General features: G+C 38.9%; 1 protein-coding gene and 1 pseudogene across 6 annotated transcripts in view; one reads left to right on the forward strand and one right to left on the reverse strand.

The window, feature by feature from the left end:
• Positions 1-6,675: 6,675 nt before the first annotated feature.
• LRRC4C (leucine rich repeat containing 4C) overlaps positions 6,676-20,556 on the reverse strand; it is a 139,419-nt gene continuing 125,538 nt past the window's right edge. For 5 of the 6 annotated variants that reach the window (XM_087821814.1, XM_016197644.2, XM_016197647.2 and 2 more), the window contains one exon: positions 6,676-9,345. In XM_087821814.1, the coding sequence (XP_087677940.1) occupies positions 7,381-9,303 (1,923 nt within the window). In that variant the 5' untranslated portion in view covers positions 9,304-9,345 and the 3' untranslated portion in view covers positions 6,676-7,380. Of the gene's footprint in view, positions 9,346-10,507; positions 11,767-20,556 lie in introns of those variants that run through there. The other variant, XM_016197649.2, reaches the window with a different exon arrangement.
• On the forward strand, positions 13,399-14,314 carry LOC107525483 (heterogeneous nuclear ribonucleoprotein A1-like 2; annotated as a pseudogene).

Consider the following 20,556-nt stretch of genomic DNA (forward strand, 5'->3'; position numbering starts at 1 on the left):
AGGTCAGTTGCCCTACTCTCTGCTCCCATAAGATGCACTGCCTCTCCCATTCGGTGTATCGCGTTGTATTTGCAATACTGTGATACAGTACTCCAAAGGCAAAGACTAGGCCCTTATTCTTTGTATTTCTGACAACTTTACTCATAGTTGCCATAAAGTAAGCACTCAATGAGTTTTTCATGAATGAATGGTTAAACGTATGTAGGTTAAGATGAAAAGATACCAAATGGAATCAAAGATTGAAAACTAACCACTCATGCATTATGAAAAGGTCTGCAACTAGACTCCCATTCTCAAGTGTGTCACTCATGGCTTTATGTGGGGAGAGAACTTTTCCACTGTGAATCATACTGCAACCCTAAAAATAAAATACCTAACACTGATTAATTGTGATTAAAATCATGTTGATTGATTTACTTTCATCTTGGAATGCAAGCTGATCCATAATGAAGTTTGTCCGTGAAATTCAATGTTAGTCAATATTTAAAACATGGCCATATCAACCAATCCAGTGCTTCAAAGGCATTAGACTACTTTCATTAGTAAATTTGCAAGAACAAATAAGACTAACACGGATTACCAAAACGTGTCCCCTAAGAGAAGACTGTTTTTTAGAACATAGCCTAATAAAACAAAAAAGATGAAATATTCTGAGGACAGTGTTAACATTTTCTATTCTGATTAATAAATGCAATTACTAAATTAAGTCTTGCTATAGTGATCTGAAAACTCCAATTCCCTTCCTCCACCCTTGATGTTCTTTCTAATTGTGTGTGTGTACGTGTGTGTGTGTGTGTGTGTGTGTGTATAATGAATTACTCATGATTTCATTATCCCTAAAATGGAGATAGTAATATCTACCTGATAGGGCTTTGTGAGGAGTAGAAATTATGAGGGTCATTGTCCTGGAAATGATGTATAATAATATGATTGTTGACATCCCCAGACTTTGAGAGTGAACTATGCTTGCTATACTTTTGTTGTAGTCTATCGAGTGCCATGTAAACATCATTTGAGGGAATTTAATATTACCAGCAGCTGCTCTTGTTAGACCTTGCCTGACTTAGAAACTGCTTACAGGTGGCCAGTGTTATCTGAAATTGCCGTTTGCAATGAGATAAGCACATTAATAGAAATCATCAAACCAAATTGACAATTACCAGAAGATAAGGTCAGCAGAAGGGTGACTAGCCATCCTATTTGGGTCTGAATTAAGTGGTTTTTGGAATACAGGACATTCACGGCTAAAACCAGGACGTGGGCAAACCAAGGGGAATCGGTTACCATATCACATTGGCCATCATGGGTATCCACATCCTTGAACGGTCCTAGAATTAAATAGGTTGTTCAATTTATATTCACTGTATGAATTAGTCCATTCTAAATTAAAAATAATCTAAACTTTTTTTGTACTATTACCACTTACTTTTTCTCTTTTCCAGTGTTTTTCCTTTCTATTCTATATTTATGGCTTTAAAATATTAATAGCTCTGCATACAGACAAATGCACTATCCTAGGAAAATTTGATACATTAATTAAAACACATTCAGCTACCATTTTTTCAAAGCTTACCAAATGAGAAAACATGAGGAAGCACTTTCTACTCTCTAAAGTACATTTTTTACTTTTGAATTATCTTATAAATACCTAATGATATCCCACTAATTTCCAAGGACCCAGTCTATTTCTGACATTAATCTGTAGATTTTTACTTTGTAACCTTGCTCTGATCACTGAAACAGGCCTCAAATGACTATTATAAATCACTCTCAAGATTTATTATAAATTGAGTTTCATATGAGTGAAATGGTACTGTCAATAAATTAAAACCATGTTAGCTAATAAATAAGATTTTTATCTAATTAGCATAACTTTCTGATGAATAACCTATATATATTTTGCAAATTTTTATTAATAAGTATAAGCTTGTGTTCATTAAATTATGCATATCATATAAATTATATATAATCTATGTAAATATTCTGTAGTTTTCAAAGCATTTTTCAATATTGTGAAATTACTTTTCATTTTTCTTGGAGGTAGAAGTTATATTAATCTTAAGGAAAGCATTAGATATTTTAAGTGGTATTCTAAAGTAAAAATAAAAAGTGACTATAATGCCTAGGAAAAGATTTATTTACCTATATGAGTTGCCCCTAATATTATAATGATTGAACTTCAGATTGCATAGCTAAATGTTGTTTAGCAGTAACAGATTCTGATTTTATATTTCTTCTGCAAAACCTTAAAACGTGCTGAGAAATGAAAGCCAAGGATAAAAAATACATAGGATTATGTTATGTATTGAAAAACCAAATGCAATTGAGCACATAAAGGCTGGCATTATTTTTTTAAGAATTACTTATTTGCAAGATCCTTGATAAAACATCAGATAAGAATACATAGCTACATGGCATTTTTATGGTCAGAATGAACTGAAGTTCATTCTTTAACTGTCCATTTATGTTGAGAAATATCTTTATAAGCACAAGTTACTTGGCTTGAGAGCTTCTCGAAAGAGAAACTTTCTTATATCTCTCTTTCATCTGTAAAACTTTATTAACATAGAATTATCCATGGGACCTGGGAATCTATTTTAGTATTTGACTTCTGAGGCATTTTACAAATTTTGTTGTTAATTTTTTCATGATTCCATTAGTAAAGAAACCCATGATTTCCCTAGTATTAAAAATGATTTCACTTAAAATTTATAGTAGCTACAATAAAAACATATTCATAAAGCATATCCTAAGTACTTTTACAGATATTTTAATACATTTAGTTGGACTGAAGCTGCATTTATTTCTCTAAGAGAACTAGCCACTTTACAAAACTAGCCACTGTGCTTAAACTGCAACTGTTGAGTTGGCTTTATTTTTAACTCTTTTAATGTGGAACTAAGGTCTGAGAAGTAAGGAGAATCACCCATTGTTATTCAGAAGCCTTACTGAAAGAGACGTGACAAATTCTAGAGATGCCCATAATGGGTTTTCATCATGATATCCTGCGAATGAGATAGGTGAATATTCTGTCAAGTCGCCAAGGTTAGAGGGCAAAAATCAGAATGGGTTCTACGGTCACCATGGAGACCAGCCCCTCCAACTTCAAACATTAAATCTTCTGTTTCATCTGGGTAAGCCAAACACTCACTGCTTCTGCCCAGCAAATAAAGATAGGATTGATGCCACTTGGACACATTCAAATCCAGCAATTCAGCATCAGATCCATAATAAAGTATGATCTTAATAATCTGGAAGATGAAATTAAATTATTGGACCAACTATTTAAAGGTAAGCCGTCATGGTCTGTAGATTCACAGGTCCTTGCTTTCTCTATAATACACAGGATATACCTGAGTATCCTTGTTGACTGTGAGTAACAAAATTTACAAAACAAAAGATGTCGCCACTATCCTGTGCTCTTGTTAAAATACCTGCTTCATTTATTGTCTGTCTCATAGCAATTGGTCTCCTTGTATTCTTGTTTATTTACCTGGGCAAAAGCAAAATGAGCATTTTTCCTTACTCATAGAGCCAGATGTGTTTTATTTTGTGTCCTGATACAGCATGGTCAGAGAGCAACATCACAGCTGGTTTCTACCTAATACAGAATTTTGGGGAATTCATATTTCTTCCTAAGGAGAAATATGAGAAGAGAAAGAATAAAATGTGCCTTGATTTTTTAAGGCAGCTTTTCAAGACTTATTTTTATCTGAAGTGTCTTTAGTTAAAAAAAAAAAAAAATACATTCTCATAAAATATAATGATGTGTATATATAGCTTGGGGGAGATGTTTTTTATAAAAGATTTGACTGTGTGCTACTATATTTTATGAGAAGCAGACAAGTGGCTTCCTAGGAGGGTATGCCTCCTCACTCAGGCATCCACATGTTAGGTCTGTGATATTTAATGATATAATTATTTCTGTTACCCTTGTGAAAACTAATTACCTTGAAAATTATTCCAAAAGGATAAAAGATTGACTTTTTCCCCACCATGATCAGTATCTACCTGGAAAATGTTGTACACACTGGGCTATTCCACTTCATACTTATTCACGTCATTAACTCCTGTTCCAAAATGCCTTCTTTTTTTCCTTTCTCCCCTGTAAATAATCATTCCATTGCCAAGTTATTTTCTAGTAGATCTATATTCAGAATTTTATGGTACGCAGGTCTCAACTAACTTCCCGATCTTTAACCCTGATTATAAGGCCTAGGAGCCATCATGGACTAGCAACATTTTCTTCCTCAAAAAACATTGATCGATGCTCCAAGGTCAAATGACCTACTGCAACCTTAAGAAAAGATGATATTCAGAATACGAGGAGAAATGATTAAGCTGTATCAGGGTGTATGTGTGTGAGCTGTAACAAACCCTCCTAGTAATTTACCGATGCAACTATCTAGACATGTTCAAAAGAATTTAGATGGAGGTCATAGCCAGGTATAAAAGGATAGAGAAAAGTTGGCAAATCTCCTAAAGCATCCTTGATGGATATCCCCAAAGCAAATGGGATACCTTTAGTAGGAAATATATATAAACAATAAACTTATCACTAGGTTACCTTAGTTTGGTTAATTGTAGATGACATATTTTTGGTGCATAAGTATTAAAGAATACCGCCACTTGGTTGCCTATGGATAGAATGAAAAGAGCAATCAACCTAGAATTGTTTTACTGTAAGGATACACTAGATGTATAAAAAGTCACAACACAGTGTGTGGTGGTCTCTGTACACCAGTGCAGCTGCTCTACCGAGGGGCCAAAAGCCAAGTATGTTATGCAGAACAAATGCAGACATTGCTAATCATAAACATCCAGAATTTTTGTGTCCTTTAAATCATACATTTATAGCACTCCACCCTTCAACCCCCAAACCTGCCATGAGGACCTTTTGTCAAAAAGTGCTTCTAAATTCACTGTGAAAGTCAAGTTTGGCTTAACTGATCTTTTATTCAAATATATCTATTTTTCCCCTAAAATATATTAAATAGGGCAAAAATAATCCCCTACAGGACTGAATTGTATGCTTCATTTCTTACCTAACTTTTTGGTTCAAATTCACCTTTCATTCTATTCAGTAAAATTTATCTAATTGTTCAGCCACCCCTCACAGTCAAGGAGAAGCGTATGCTGGGTCTAACTCCACAGGAATTATAAACTCAAGATGAAAGACGGTTTAGAGTCAGCAGAGACAGAGCTCTGTAAGCGCACACCAAGTAGAGAAGGCAGGATTTCTTCCCTCTTGATTTATACAGCTCTTCTTTCTATTAGCATGTGCCTGGGATTCCTTGGTGGGTTGTTTTTTATTTTGCATATGCACCTTGGGAATATATTAAGTACTTCTGATCCTGAAAAGCTTGACAAATGACAGCCAACATGTGTTTTCCCTTTATTCCATTCTCCACAGTATAAGCAAACCTGCATCATTTTCCTAACAAGGAAGATAGGGAAGGAGGGAAGAAAAGCTGCTGGAGAAACAGTGATCAAAAAAAAGAGGCAAGACCCTTGTGTGATCTCCTTTATTTGCTATCCCTTCCTTCTGGCTCCCTGACCTATTTTGCTTGTTCCTCACACCTGGAGACCACAAAGCCCTGGTGTGAAGCCCAGCCGGCAGAGTTAGGTGTGTCAAAGCAGCTCATCCATTAGGAGCTGACATTTGCTCTAGCTTGGCCAACCCTTGTTTCACCAATGGGGTGGCAGGTTTCCAGGGTCACTAAGAAGAGGTGTATAGTTCCACTCTGCTTCACAAAAAGACACAAGTCACACATATATTATTTTAAAGTATCAGGAGAGTGCCACAGTGCCAATCACCCACATGTGACTCTTTTACTTGGAAGCAAGTATATGTTCTCACCCCTAAAAATTCTCCAGTTCCTTCAAGTACCTTTAGTGAATTACCACTGTATTAGCATTGCTATCTCTGGGTATGCATCCATCCGTTCATTAACAAATTCTTTACTTTTCTTCCTTTAAACTCTGCAATCTGCATTTGGAAAAGGAGAGTCAGCTCTTCCAGATGATGGAAGAAACCATGAATCTATAGGTTTCTGTAATAACAGTAACCTGATATTTTAAAACCCCAGGGTCATGATTTGTAGTCTTTCACATAACAGCAAAACTAGAGCTGCCCCCCCAATCATGAGCTGATATTTCTTTAATCACAAGATCATGAGTGATTCAAGGGCAGGAACCAGGTCTTGTCAATTGTGTGCCTACACTAAAATCAGTGTTTTACACATAGTAGGTCTTTAATAATTATTGTTGAATGGGACTGAATTTGTTGACACTCAGCACCAAAAATGATTTTTCAACTTGAATAATTTAAATACCTTTGCATTCAGTGGTCATACTTTGTCAAGCCAGCAGAATTTTATGAGATGGTAAGTAGATTATACTAAACTTTCTTCCAAGTGTAATTAAATTTACTTCACAAAAACATGATTTTTAATCTGAGCACTCAAAAAGGGTGACCCTATTAGAGGGAAAAATACTACAGCATCCTTGAGTATATAGATCCAAAACTAAAGTCAACCTAATGAAACAGGACCCCATGGAGACTGATGCTGTGACTGAAAAATACTATCGTATTTTCTTTCTCAGAAAGTAGAAAACTGGATCACTTTCAAGTTTCTCACATTAGAGCCATTCTACAAATGAGCTATGTCGAGGTACAGAAAAAACCAACAATATTTTATTTATAATCTTATTTTTAGCGTTTGAAACTACAAATTCTGGTTCTAGAGTTGTTTAAAAGGTCATGGGTTTTATAGATGCTCATATGTAAATTAATCTGTTGTTTGCTTCCCCCCCTCCCCTTTTTCCCCCCTTTTCCATTGACTGGTCCTCTTCCTAAATACAGAACAGGTCATTACATGAAAAATATAAGATCTTGCATTATATTCCTCATTCTCTCTTAAAAATCTATTTCTAATATTGCATTCCCCATTGGACTATTTCATAAGGGTGTGAGGGGGAAAATGAAAGAGGGGGAAAAATAAAGAAAGACAAAATAGACTGGATCTCACCACTAGAATTCACCATAAAAATCTCAAAGTGTAACAGAATTCTTACAAAATTTCCTAGACCGTATACTGTAGGGATTTGAGATCTCCTATGAAAAATATGGCAGTCGGGGAAGGCAGGGACAGGATGTGGGAAAACGGTAAATAAGTGCAGCAAAAACAGGTTCTGAGGAATACACATAATTTTGTCTGCTTTAGATCACAATAGAATTTTTAATAAATAAATTTCTTTTCTTTTTTGTTTTTTTTTTGTAAAGACACTTTTTTTTTTTTTAAACAGTAGATTTAGCCCAGTCATTTGTGTCATTATTAATAAACTGTCCTTTTGTTCTGTTTGTTTTCTGTAACTGTTTTAGATTTGAGTCTCTTGTACATTGTCTTTAGAGTTCATTCGGATCAATAACGGTTCATGCACTGAACTGTGTATTGAATTTATTGTGTTAACTGTTGTTGTGTGGTTGAAGGGAGATTTGTAAGAGTTATAGTGATTTAGGTGCTCATGCTCGATAGCAGGCATGGGCAGGTGGCTTTCCATGGGTGTGTCTCCTGTGATCTCATCGTCCACATTGATGATTTCAACAGTCCTTGTGGGGGCGTGATGGTTCTGCCTATGGTGCTGCTTCCTCATCTTGTAGAAAATGACCAGCATCACTGCAGCCATGAGGGTGATGGCCACAAAACAGCCAATGATGATTTTGGTAGTCTTCATGACCTCATCAATTCCTGGGATCCCACTGTTTATATCAGTCACCGGGATGGTGAATGTTTTTTCCGTTGACCTTGTGCTCTGTGGCATGAGAGAAGTGGTCACATTGGTGGTTTCCCAGTCAGTCACTGGGGTGGGCCCCACGTGGTTTTCTGTGGTCCGTGCCTCATCCTGAGAAGGTTCCATAGTCTCTACTGTGACAGTTGAAAAGTAAGTAAAAGGAGTAGTGGTTGCTGCAGTAACATTCAGGGTGGCTGAAGCAGTGGTATTTCCAACAGAATTACTCACCATACATGTGTACATGCCTGTATCTTGCACGGTTACATTTGTGAAATTTAACGTGCCATCACTGAGCACAGCTATCCTCACTTTGTAAGCCCCGTGTGTCATGACCGTTCCATTCGGAGTAATCCAGGACACGGAGGTCAGGGATGTGGAGGCCCGACACTTCAGCTCAGCTGCCATGCCTTCAGTGACATTGAGGTCTGCTGGGGGCTCCACAATTACAGGGGCATAGCATGTGAAATAATTCTGGTCAAGCTCCCCAATGTACCTCCCTTTCAGATTGGGAGGAGTGTTACACCGGGCACAACAGGCGGTGTTGGAGGGTGCCATGTCTTTTATCCACCAGCTGAGCCACAGTATGTCACAGTTGCAGTTCCAAGGGTTGTGATGTAAGTGTATCCGTTCTAGGTGATGCAAGGGCGTGAAGAGGTCATGAGGCAGTAATGTTAGATTGTTGTGTGCCAGGTTGATCTCCACTAGGGACTGAAGGTTGTCAAAGGCATTCCGTTCAATCACTTGAATCTGGGACTGTATCATCCACAGTTTTTGAAGGTGCATCAACCCCTGGAAAGAGCCAGGCCTGATGGCAGACAAGTGATTCCCAGAAAGATCCAGCTCATCTAGCTTTATGAGCGGTGTGAGGTTAGGGATTTCCCGGAGGTTGCACATGGCAAGGTTCAAATACCTCAAGTTGGAGAGACCTTCAAAGGCACCTTCTGAGATGTATGAAAGCCTTTTTAATTCCCCTAAGTCTAGCCGTCGCAAAGAGGGGATTCTATTAAAAGCATAAGAAGGGATACTTTCAATGGGGTTGTTTCGCAACCAGAGTTCCTTCAGTTTAGACAAATATACAAAAGCTCCATTCGGGATGGTAGTAAGACGATTGTCAAAGAGTTCCAGAGTGTTGAGGTTCGCCAGGCCATTGAAGGCCCCAATTTCAATTGTTCTAATATGATTCCTGCTCAACTGTAGGATTTCCAGGTGCCTCAAGTGCTTGAAGCTGTTCACTTTGATGATCTGGATTTGGTTCTCATGGAGGTTCAGCAGCCGAGTGTTTGTGGAAATGCCATCAGGAACCTCTCGTAGGTTTTTCCGAACACAGATCACCTTGCTGAACTGGTTGCTGCAGGAGCAGACAGAAGGGCAGGTTTGAGCCCGCACCAGACCAGCCACCACGAGAAGTTGAAGAGCCAGCAGCACCACAAGCAGGGGGTCAAATAGGGCCCTGTTAAACCTAGGACCTATCATTATCTGCTGTGGATGTAAGGTCATCTTGTTCAACATTCATAATTTATCTGGTGTTGGTCCTTCTGGAGTTCAAATAGTCTGCAATATAATGAGAGCAAAAGAGAGTATTAGATCTCTTCCAAAATGTCTTTCTGGGACAATGTCAGTGACACAGTGTATCAGCTAAAGCCATCATTTCTCAAACTAGGAAAACAACAAATCTAATGTTTCTTATTGAGTAATGAATCATATTTTTAGAAAAATGTTTCTGCACTTTAAATTAGCAGCCATCCACAGCCCATATTCCATCAGATGTGCAATCCCAGAGAAATGGGAGAATGCAGCGGAGGCCCTTAATAGTGATAACTAACCACTGTAAGCCGAATGCATGAGGACATATGAGATGTACCCTGCCATTAGATTCACTGTCTAATCAAACTGGAAGAGTTCAGAAAATAGAATCTGGGGGCCAAACCCAACAAGCTAAAAGATCCCTTGCAAAATTTATAATAGCTTACATTTTATTTGGGGTTATTCTATGTGTCGGGCACCATGGGCTATAGACTTCACAAGCAATCCTATCCAGGAATGGCTACATACTTTGCGGGGCTCAGTGCAAAATGAAAATATGGATGCCCTGTTAATAATTATTAAGAATTTTAAATCAGTTATAAGAGAGCATTAAGCCAAGCATAGACCCTTCTGAGAATGGGGCCCTTTGCAATTGTACAGGTTACCTGCCTGATCCTATCCAATCCTTTATTTCTCTGATGTAGAAACTGTTATATTCTTCATTTCCAAGATGAAGAAATTTATCATAGAAGTAACATACATGAATTCACAGGGCTAGTAACAACAGAGCCAGGGCTCAGATGTTCATCCAATTGGTCCAAAAGTGTATGATTTCAAACAATCCACAAAAAGAAATATATATATTTCTTTCATAATTAATTTCTTTAGAAAACTTTTCCTTTGATGATCTCAGCTGTAAACACTGGCAACTTAACATATGGTCCCTGTGAAGATTCACTGAAACAGTGACCTGCACAACTGCACATAAACTTCTAGAGAGTCTCATATACAAAAACGCATTATAATATAGCCAACCACTACCTACAGGCAGACATACCACAAATTAAATCATTTCCCATAAAGTGCAATATTTATTTACAGAAAATATTTTAGTATAACAGGACTATTACATGTCTTGTGACTCTATTCTTATTTTTAAGTAGACTTTAAGAGAAATAAAATAACTCACTCTTTGCATCTCTTCCATGGCAAGGAGGCATCCAAAGAAACTTGAGTTACCCAGTATATGCCCCACTCCACTGGTGTACCATGGATTGGGCAACTGTGTAATGACTTCTCCCAAATCTCTCATTTCAATAAACAGTGACTCTTCTATGAATCTCTTGGAAAGAAAAAAAAAGGGGAGGGGGGCAAGGAGCTGACCACAGTCCAGTTCAAAAAGGCACTAATTTAGTAATTATTATGTGTTGCTTTGGGGAAGTTAACTTGTGCCCTCCATGGTTCAATCTCCTCACTTGCAAAATGCAAGCGATAATGTTAAATTCCCCTTAGTGTTGTTGTGAGGAGAAAATTAGTTAATGTAGATACAGGGTTTAGAATAATGCCTCCCACACTGTAAGAACTCAATACACGTTAGACATTGTGGTTACTATTAATACTGTTTTCGTCGTTGCCTTTAGCCAGACTTAGTAAAATGTCTGGGCATATAAAGCAGAAGAACATAAACCTTATCCCTAAGCAAATTATAATTAAAAAGGTGAAAAACAGGCAATTCGATGAAGTGCAATAATAAACATATGCTATAGGCTTTTGTTAGGGCTGTCCCAAAGTCTATGTAACGTTACCGTCTCATAATAAACAACATATAATAAATATTTAATGCATATTAAAATAAAATGATGGGACACTCAGTTTCTTCTCATATAAGGTAGAAGTTACAATAATATTTGTTATTCAAAGTTGTGGTGAGGTTTAACTGGAATGATCAGGAGCGTGCTATCAATAAAACATGCAAACATGACATTACTATGAATTGCAGAGTACATATGCCTGTTCTCTTTCAATTCCCAGGCTGTTTTATTTTCTACTTCTAGCTTACTTCAAGGTCTTTTTGCTATTGCAATTAATGAGATTTCCCATAAATCGGTCATAAGTAACAATTTATGAATTATAACTGGTTGAAAGCTGATTTATAACCTACAGCAAATAATGTTTGGTACACGCACTGCATCGAATGAACTACTATCAACAAAAGGTTTTCTACTTTGAAATCTCAATTATGTTACTTTACATCAAAAGCCATGTTTCAACATCTCTTTCATAAGATGTTTTTATCACATCAAAAGGAAATCAATTTAAAGGTACGCACTGTCCATTACAATGTCATCTGGCAGCATTTATTTACAAATGGATCTGTATGGGTTTTGAATTAAACTATAATACTTTTAGCCTGGTCCCAGAGGATATCTTGATTTTGTCAACAGACCTTTCTTTTTTCTTTATTCATGCTTCACTGCACTGAGACACCCAGGAGGAGCTGAGTACCAGAGAGTAGTTAATGGGGATGCCTGACTTAGCACAGCATCATTGCTAAGTCAGCATGACCTGTCTAGACATTAGAACTAGTTTGGAAGCAGGGTAGGAGAAAGATACATTTAGTGAAACACAGCCACTCAACCCCTCTCCCCCAACAGACACCCACACTCACACTCATTTGCAACAGCAACAAACCTCCCAAAACACTGAGTACCAAAACCATTTACCACACTCAGCCCTGACGCTGAGGCCTCCAAACCACACCTAACCAAGGATATCAACATGAGTTTGCTCTTCCACTGTCTTTAGAAGCATCTCTATCTTCTTCTGGGACTCCCCTGCCAAAGCAGATGGCTTGTTTCATTGCCCTTATGGGAACTGACCCAGATCTATCACCTCTCATGGAAAGCATCCATGGAGGCCTGTGCTCTAAGATTTTTTGAATCCATCAGGGCTCCTTGCTGTTTTCTCCAATCCTGCACTGCTGTACCATAACTCTTACGAAGTCCTAATCAAGTTCTCACGTTGGAAAGCCACCCTAAGATCAAACTTCCAGTTCTCATTAGATTCTGGCCGCCTCTTTGCCACTTCTCTCAGACACTCCTTAATCTTTGGTGGGGTAGGGTTCTCCCTCACCCCGGAGAGCAATAAACTCAGCACTGTCATATGAACAGGTTGTGCTGGTGATGTTTAGGGAGTTAGCTTTTTACAACACTACAGGTGGGTTATTTATTTAAAATGTGCTTGAACCTTGATATCTCTCTCTCTCTCTCTCTCTCTCTCTCTCTCTCCATAATTGTTGCCTAATCAATGTCTTACTCCCTTGCTCTTTCCCAAGAAAACTTTGTTCAGGATAATTCACTCCCATCTTTTAAAAAAAATCACAAAATTATATGATGGGCTTTGGGAGAGGCTGATGGAGCAGTGATGGGTAAATAGAGTTTGGTTTAAGCTAGGACTGGGCAAACTTTTCTGTAAAGGGCCACAGAGTAAATATTTCAGGCTTTGCAGGCCATATGGTATTCTTTTTGTAACTGCTCAACTCTGCCATTATAGCTTGAAAGTAGCTATAGAAAAAAGATAAATGAATGGGTATGGCTGTGTTCCAATTAAACTATGCATGGGCACCGAAATTTGAAATACATAATTTGAATTTCATAATTTTCACATCTCAAAAAGTTATTGCTAAATTTTTTTTCAACTATTTAAAAATTCAAAACTATTCTTAGCTCACAGAACGTACAAAAACGTGGTGGGCTGACTTTTGGACTATAATTTGCTGAGCTCTTTTCTAAACAAACTTTGGCTTTCCTATTGCCAGAGACAGGTTAGGTCTGGACATGCGACACAATTCAGCCAATGAGATATGAGGGGAAATCAAAGAAAGGGTCTGGGAAAAAATTTTTCTTCCACAAATAAGAAACATGGGGAAGTAGTAGTTCTTGGGAAGATCTGTTCATTAGGTCACTCCTTTCTGCTGGTGGATGCCACTGAGTAAGCATCATTGAAGTCTCCCCTCCCACAGTCTTCATGTCTAAGTCAGAGACTTCCAAAGAGCTGGGACAGCTCACAGACTATGTGGTGATGAGAGATCCAAAGACCAAGTGCTCCAGAGGCTTTGGGTTTGTCACGATGCCACTATGGAAGAGGTGGATGCAGCCATGAATGCAGGGCCACACGAGGTGGATGGAAGAGCTGTGGAACCAGAGAAGGCCGCCTCTAAAGATTCTCAAAGACCTGATGCCCACTTAACTGTGAAAAATATTTTTGTCTGTAGTATTGAAAAGGACACTGAAGAACATCACCTAAGAGATTATTTGAACACTATGGGGGAACTGAAATGATTAAAATCATGACTGATCAAGAGAGAGGCTTTGCTTTTGTAACCTTGGATGACCATGACTCTGTAGACAAGATTGTCATTCAGAAATACCATACTGTGACTGACCACAACAGTGAAGTAAGGAAAGCCCTGTCTAAACAAGAGTTGGCTAGTGCTTCATTCAGCCAAAGAAGTCAGTGTGGTTCTGGAAACTTTGGAGGTGGTTGTGGAGGTGGTTTTGGTGGGAATGACAACTTTGGTCATGAAGGAAACTTCAGTAATCAAGGTGGTTTTGGAGACAGCCATGGTAGTGGTGGATAGGGTGGCAGTGGGGATGGCTTAATGGATTTGGTAATGGTGGTGGTTATGGAGGGAGCAGCCCTGGTTACTCTGGAAGAAGCAGAGGCTATGGAAGTGGTGGACAGGCTTATGGACTCCAGGGTGGTGGCCATGGCAGGAATGTCAGCTATGACAATATAACAACAGAGGAGGCAGAGGCAGCTTTGACAGTGGTAGTGGAAGCGGTTTTGGAGGTGGTGGAAGCTATAATGACTTTGGCAATTACAACAATCAATCTTTACATTTTGGACCCATGAAAGGAGGAAACTTTGGAGGCAGAAGCTCTGGCCCCTATGGTGGTGGAGGCCAATACTTTGCCAAACCATGAAACCAAGGTGGCTATTGTTCCAGCAGCAGCAGTAGCTATGGTAATAGCAGAAAGTTTTCATTGCTGCCAGGAAACAAAGATTAGCAGGAGAGGAGAGCCAGAGAAGTGACAGGGAAGCTACAGGTTATAAGAAATTCATGAACTCAGCCAAGCAGAGTGGTAGCAGGGCCTAACTGCTACAAAGAAGACCATGTTTCAGGCAATACTCATGTGAATGGGCAAAAAACTTGAGGACTGTATTTGTGACTAATTATATAGCAAGTTATTTTAGTTTCTATTCTGTGGAAAGTGAAAAGCTTTCCAACAAAGTGTTTTTGTTTGTTTTTAAAATATGTTGTATTGATTTTAGCGAGGGAGGAAGGGAGAGGGAGAAAGAGAGAATCATCCATTGGTTGCTTCACAAAACACCCTGATCAGGGATTGAACCCACAACCTGGGTATGTGCCCTCACCAGGAATTGGACCAGCAACCTTTTGGCACATGAGACAACACTCAACCAACTGAGCCACACCAGGCAGGGCTCCAACAAAGGGTTTTAATGTAGATTTTTTTTTTTCATTTTTGCAACCATACTTATTGCTAAATGTAATAGCCTGATCATGATGCTGAATAAATATGTCTTTAACAAAAATCAAAAACAAACATGCAAACAAAAAAGTACTTCTTTCTTCTGCTTCTGGATAACCTTGTGAGGGTAAGATGCCTGGAGTTCCTGCAGCCATCCTGTGGCCAAAAGGGGAGGCAGCCTGAGGACAAGGCTGATATACGTCAAGGAAGAAAAATGAAAAGAGGGAAAGAACAGGCATTCTTAATATTGTGATAGGTAGCTGAATTCATTAATCCTGTAGTTGTCTTTCCTCTGTATTTTCTTATTATGTAAAATAACCAATTCCTTACAGTACAGTTATTTTTCCTGGTTACTTATAGTCCCGTCTATCCTGATACTTTCATATTCATTCTTTTCTCTCCCTCTCTTCTCTCTCCCTGTATCTTTTTCCTCTTTTCATCTCCCTCTTCCTCTAACCAAAAGCAATGTAAAGGCAAATAAGGCAGCAGAAAAATTCTGATTTCTTATACCATTATAAATCTGAGCTCTATCAAAGGAAACTAATATGAAGCAACAAGATTTGCTTCTAAGAAAGGTGAGGCCCATCCCCATCATGCTAAGAAGGCTTTCTGTTGCAGTCATTTCTCTGGATATCTCTTTAAATTAAAAAAAAAAAAAAAAAAAAAAAGTTCGAATTTACAGGAAAAGAAAACTACAAAAAATTAAATACCACTTCTCCAAATCAAATTCATCATACAAATATTTCCTAATATAGTTCTTTTTTTCCCATCTGAAACTCAATTTTGCAAATCTATTGAGCTTTCTCCCCCCCTTATTGCGGGAGTATGTGGTTCTACAGCTTTTCAGAGAAAATACAATTTTTGTAAATATGCCCAGGGCTTACCCTCTAGGTAAATGGAATGGAAATGATACAACATTGAAAGGGCCATAACCCAGGGACTCAACCTGTCAAGTCAAAAGCAGGATCTTTGGCTAACCACACGGGTCTTGCACTGTTTCTAGAAAATGTTAGGATTTTAAGAAATCGAGATCAGGATAAAAAACATCTGGATGTGCCTTTTCATTCTTCTAGAAGACTTATGCAGTTTATAGTAAAAGAATAAGCATGTTTAATATTTAGAGGTGACGACATTACAATATCATTAAATGAGAAAAAGCAATGAGTAGAGAGAGGATGAGTAGGAAGAAAAGTAGGAAGGAAAAGACAACACCATGCAGCCAACATGTTGCTATGTTCTGGAGAGTATAAGACAAGGATTATAAAAGAGCTAAACTGGCCAGGTCTTCTAGAACTTCACAATCTTGCCGGAGCTATAATATAAATATGTAGGTACATATAAACAATAAAAAGTGTACATGTCTGTCTCTAGGCACTAATTCAAAGCAATGTATTCAATGCCTAAATGCCATGAAGCATAGTCAGAAATCAAAATAGACGCAGATAATCAGGGAAAGTTTTAAGAGGGAAGGTGGTGGTGGAGGTGTAAAAGCAGAGGCGTAGGAGCCTGACATAGTAAGAAAGCTGGCTTAATGGAAGCAGGGGGCTTACGCGGCAGAATTTAGACAGTTAAGTTGACCCAGCTGAAGGGCACTGAACGCCTGGTAGAATAATTTGGATTTGTGGCAATAAAGAGACTTAGGAAGAAACTCCAAGTTCTGAAGCAGGAAAGGACATGATGAGAACATTGTTTTAGGAAGGAGCTGCCCTTATGTGTGAAACAAATTGGAGAGAGAAGACTGGTTGATGGAAAAGTCAGAGGACTTTAATAATCGACATCCCTCAGGTTACTTTAGAACTGAGTGGAACTGATCTTCAATCTGATTATCTGACTACTGAGAAGTATATAGGTTCAAATTAACCAGGGTAGTTGAAATTCTGCAGAGTATAAAATACCACTAAAGGCAAAATTAGCTTCTGTATGTGGTCACATTAAAAAAATCAAAATCAAAACAGTGTATTAGTTTCAGGTGTACAATATAAATAAAACAATTTTAAAAAATAACACACAGATGAGGGGAGAGGGTAAAGGGGAGAAAATGGGGGACATCTGCAATACTTTCAACAATAAAATAAATTCTTAAAAAAAGGTCTAATAAAGGCAATTGTCCAAAACAAAGGGGAAGTGTGTTCTAACAAAGTGAATTTTTATCTCAGATAAAATTAAAATCAGTGTACACAGATTTTATCATTTCACAAACTCTGGTGGGCAAATCAGGAAGGAGGTGTATCTGATTTCTAGCGCTGCTCATGTCTATAAACTACACACCAAGGACTACTAAACATACATTTAGTTTGGGCTCCCGGATGACATCCTATATTTTCCAACTTGGAACACGTTGAAGCATAGAAAGCACCCCCCACCCCCAAGTCTATGTTAGCAAACTGAGAGGAACAAAAGCCAGATTTCAGATAAAATGAGGAGGGCTGGAGGGTTGACTTAGGATTATCGACTGTTTGATCTTTGGTAAATTTGTCTCTGGGTTGTGCCACCACATCAGTAGTTAATGTTTAAACTTCTAACTTTCTTGTCTTCCCTTCAACATATCCTCTGACAAAAGTAGGCTGAGCTCATCAAAAAAAGGTGAAAATTCCAGGGTTAGTTAAATCTGCTGGAAGCGACCAGATAAAGAATCCAAGGACTGCAACTAAGAAACTGGTCTGCACAAGAAAGATTCAAGACAGGGTGAAAACTCCTTGGTGTTTGACAAACTTTTCTTCATTATCTAAAAGTCACTCCAGGGGTGGAGATTTAATATTAGAATGAAACATGCAATGTATAGCCAGGCATATTCCAAGCATGTCTGGAAACCGCGCATGCTTCCCTGCAATTCCAAGAAGTCTCCACACTTTTCTAAAAACTTCACCCCTGAACCCATCTACCTTCCCCCAACCCTTTAAGACTTTCCTAACTTTCCAAAATCCAAAAGAAGGGATCTTTAGGCCATATGTGCCTCCTTCATTCTCTGATGAAGAAGACATTTTCTGATCTGCTTTACCAAATATAGTCTCGTTCTGATGGTGTGAATGACACCGGACAGAAGGAACTCGATCTGAGGTCTCTGACCTGCAGGGGTCAGTGACAAAAATTGGCCTTCTCAGAGCGGCACCTTCTGCACTTTCCATAAGTGGGAGTGATGACAATAACATTAATAATTAGACATTGAGAGGATTGTGTTCACTAAATGTCAAGCATATACTGAAAGCAAATCCCCAAACCTTCCCCTGCATCCGGATGAACGCCACTGTGACACACCCAGTTGCTCCAAGCAGAAACGTGAGGATCTTTCTTGACTTTTCTTATTTACATCCAGTAGGACACTATTCATCTGACTCTACTACTAAAATGTGACTGGATCCATCTACTACTCTTTGTTGCCCATTTCTAGACCAAGTGGTCTTCATGTCTAACTTGGACACTGACGTACTCTCTTACAGGTTTCTCCACGTTTGCAACCACCTTACCGCAGTCAGTTCCTCATACAGCAATTGGTGAAGTTTAAATGTCTAGATATGTCCATGTCATTCTTCAGTTCAAATGTTCCTGTTAGTTCTATACCCTTTTAGGGCAAAATGCAAACTGTTTTGTCATCTAACAAATGATGGCCTGACACCCGCCAACTTCTCTTACATTTCAACTTCCTCCACCCCCCTTCTGTCTTCAAGCACCCTGGACTTCCTCCATTCCTCAAAACACTCCAAGCTTTCCCCAAGACCTCTGCCTGAGGGTGCCCTCTGCCTGGAGCACGTGTCCTTTGACCTTTGTGTGGTTGGTTTTCCTTGTCATTCAGGGTTCCCTTTAAATTTTACTTTCTCAGAAAATTGTTCCTTGATCAGGCGGCCTAAAGTAGCCCTTCTGTCACCATCAGTCGCATCATCGTATTTAATTTTCACCTTAGCACTTATCATCATTTGGTATCTTCTCATATACTTGATGTTCTCTTACTGCCTATCTCATCTGAATGGGATGTTAAGTCCCGTGAAGCAGAGACTTGTCTCCCTAATTCATTGGTATTCACCTAGAGGAAAATACTCATCAAACATTTGTTAAATGCGTGAATGAATGAACGAATGGGCATCCACGCAGACAGGAGCAGCTTCTAGACAGTTAAAGCTGTGAATCCATTGAGGACCTAAATGATGTTACATACATTAATTGATCCCTGGCATCTAGTAGAGTTCAACTCATGTAGCAGAAACGTCATTAATTTCTGGACCAATGCTTGTCCACTTTTTAGTTATTTTCACAGAAGTCCTCCTTACAAAGAAAAGCTAAAGAGCAATATAAAGGTCACTTTGTTGTCTCCTTGCTCTCTCTTTTTTTTGTTTGTTTATTACACAAAAAGTTTTCCTGTTTCTCTTAATCTGTTATCATCAATAGCAGCCCTGTTTGAAGCTTGGCCAAACAATGCCCTCTGCTGTACGTGCCTAAAAATAACACGATTGCCTTGAAAATTCCAAGGTGGACGATGCAAAAGCTGTTTTCATGATTTGCTTCTTTACAGGGACTTCAGGGCCAGGGAGGTTTGACTCAGCTTTCCAGTCATCCCCATGGATATAACCCTTAGAGCACACAGAACAAGAATCGTCATGGAAGGAGAGTCACATCATCTCCAAATGCCCTTGAAAACTGATCATCACACTCCTGCCTCCGAACTCGTTTGAACCAGTAATTAGGAAAGCCAGGAATGAGAAAGATCTGATTCCTTTGCCAGGATCCAAAGGAAGGACTTGGAATAGGCGAGGACCTGGGGTAGGCGGCGGCAGCTCCAGCTCTGCCTTAGCAACAGAAAGTGAAATCTACTTCATGTTAGAAAAGCAGGCCCAGAAACACAGCCAACCACTTGGCAAAGCTAAAATAAAATTAATTTGTTGTTTTTTTTCCCCCTGCTCGTTTAGCCTCATGGGAGGCAGGAGGGAGAAGCATACCTGGCTCGAAGATTCTGGCTGCTTATGAATCCTTTTGATCATATGCACATTTTGGGGTTGATTATTTATGAAGACATGAAATATAGATGACTGCCTTGTTTTTCAAACGAGAGGGTAGGATTTAAGGAGTTCAGGGATATGTCTGTATTTTTATGATAGCTGCTGCTGTGTTGGTTTAGCGAAATGCATCACCAAAGAAAGCCTAAAACCTCAAGCTCCGCACACCGCTTGCTATTTCATACTTCAGGAGATGAAGTCAGACTGGCCCAATGATCAGAAATGTGCTGGTTTGTAACAAGGCCTGCATTCTCCTTTGCACTAACATTTTTGATTCTGGGGCCCTACCAAAGTGTAAAAATGTCTCTCTCCTTCCTTTCTGCTCTTTTTCTGAGGTTCAGGGCCACCAAATGATTAATATAGGATATCTTTACATGCAACATTGGGTTTTTTGTTTTATACTTTTCCTGGGCAGGGTTGGGGGGAGGTCTTCAAAGTAACTCATTGTATATTTAGTGTAACAACACACAGGGAACTAGACAATCACAGTTTGGGAAAACATATCCCACCAATAGTTCCTCAGTGCTCATAGAATGCAGCCTAAATCCCTTACTGCCTCTACCCACTAGATGCCAGTAGCACCCCCGGTTATGGCAATCTACACTGTCTCTAGACATTAGCAAACGTTCCGGGGGGGCGGGAGGAATTGTACCCTCCTGATAATCGCTGCCTTATATGTATGACATGCAGGACACCGTGAT

The sequence above is a fragment of the Miniopterus natalensis genome, chromosome 11, assembly GCF_054644295.1.
Source record: "Miniopterus natalensis isolate mMinNat1 chromosome 11, mMinNat1.hap1, whole genome shotgun sequence".
Lineage (NCBI taxonomy): Eukaryota > Metazoa > Chordata > Mammalia > Chiroptera > Miniopteridae > Miniopterus > Miniopterus natalensis.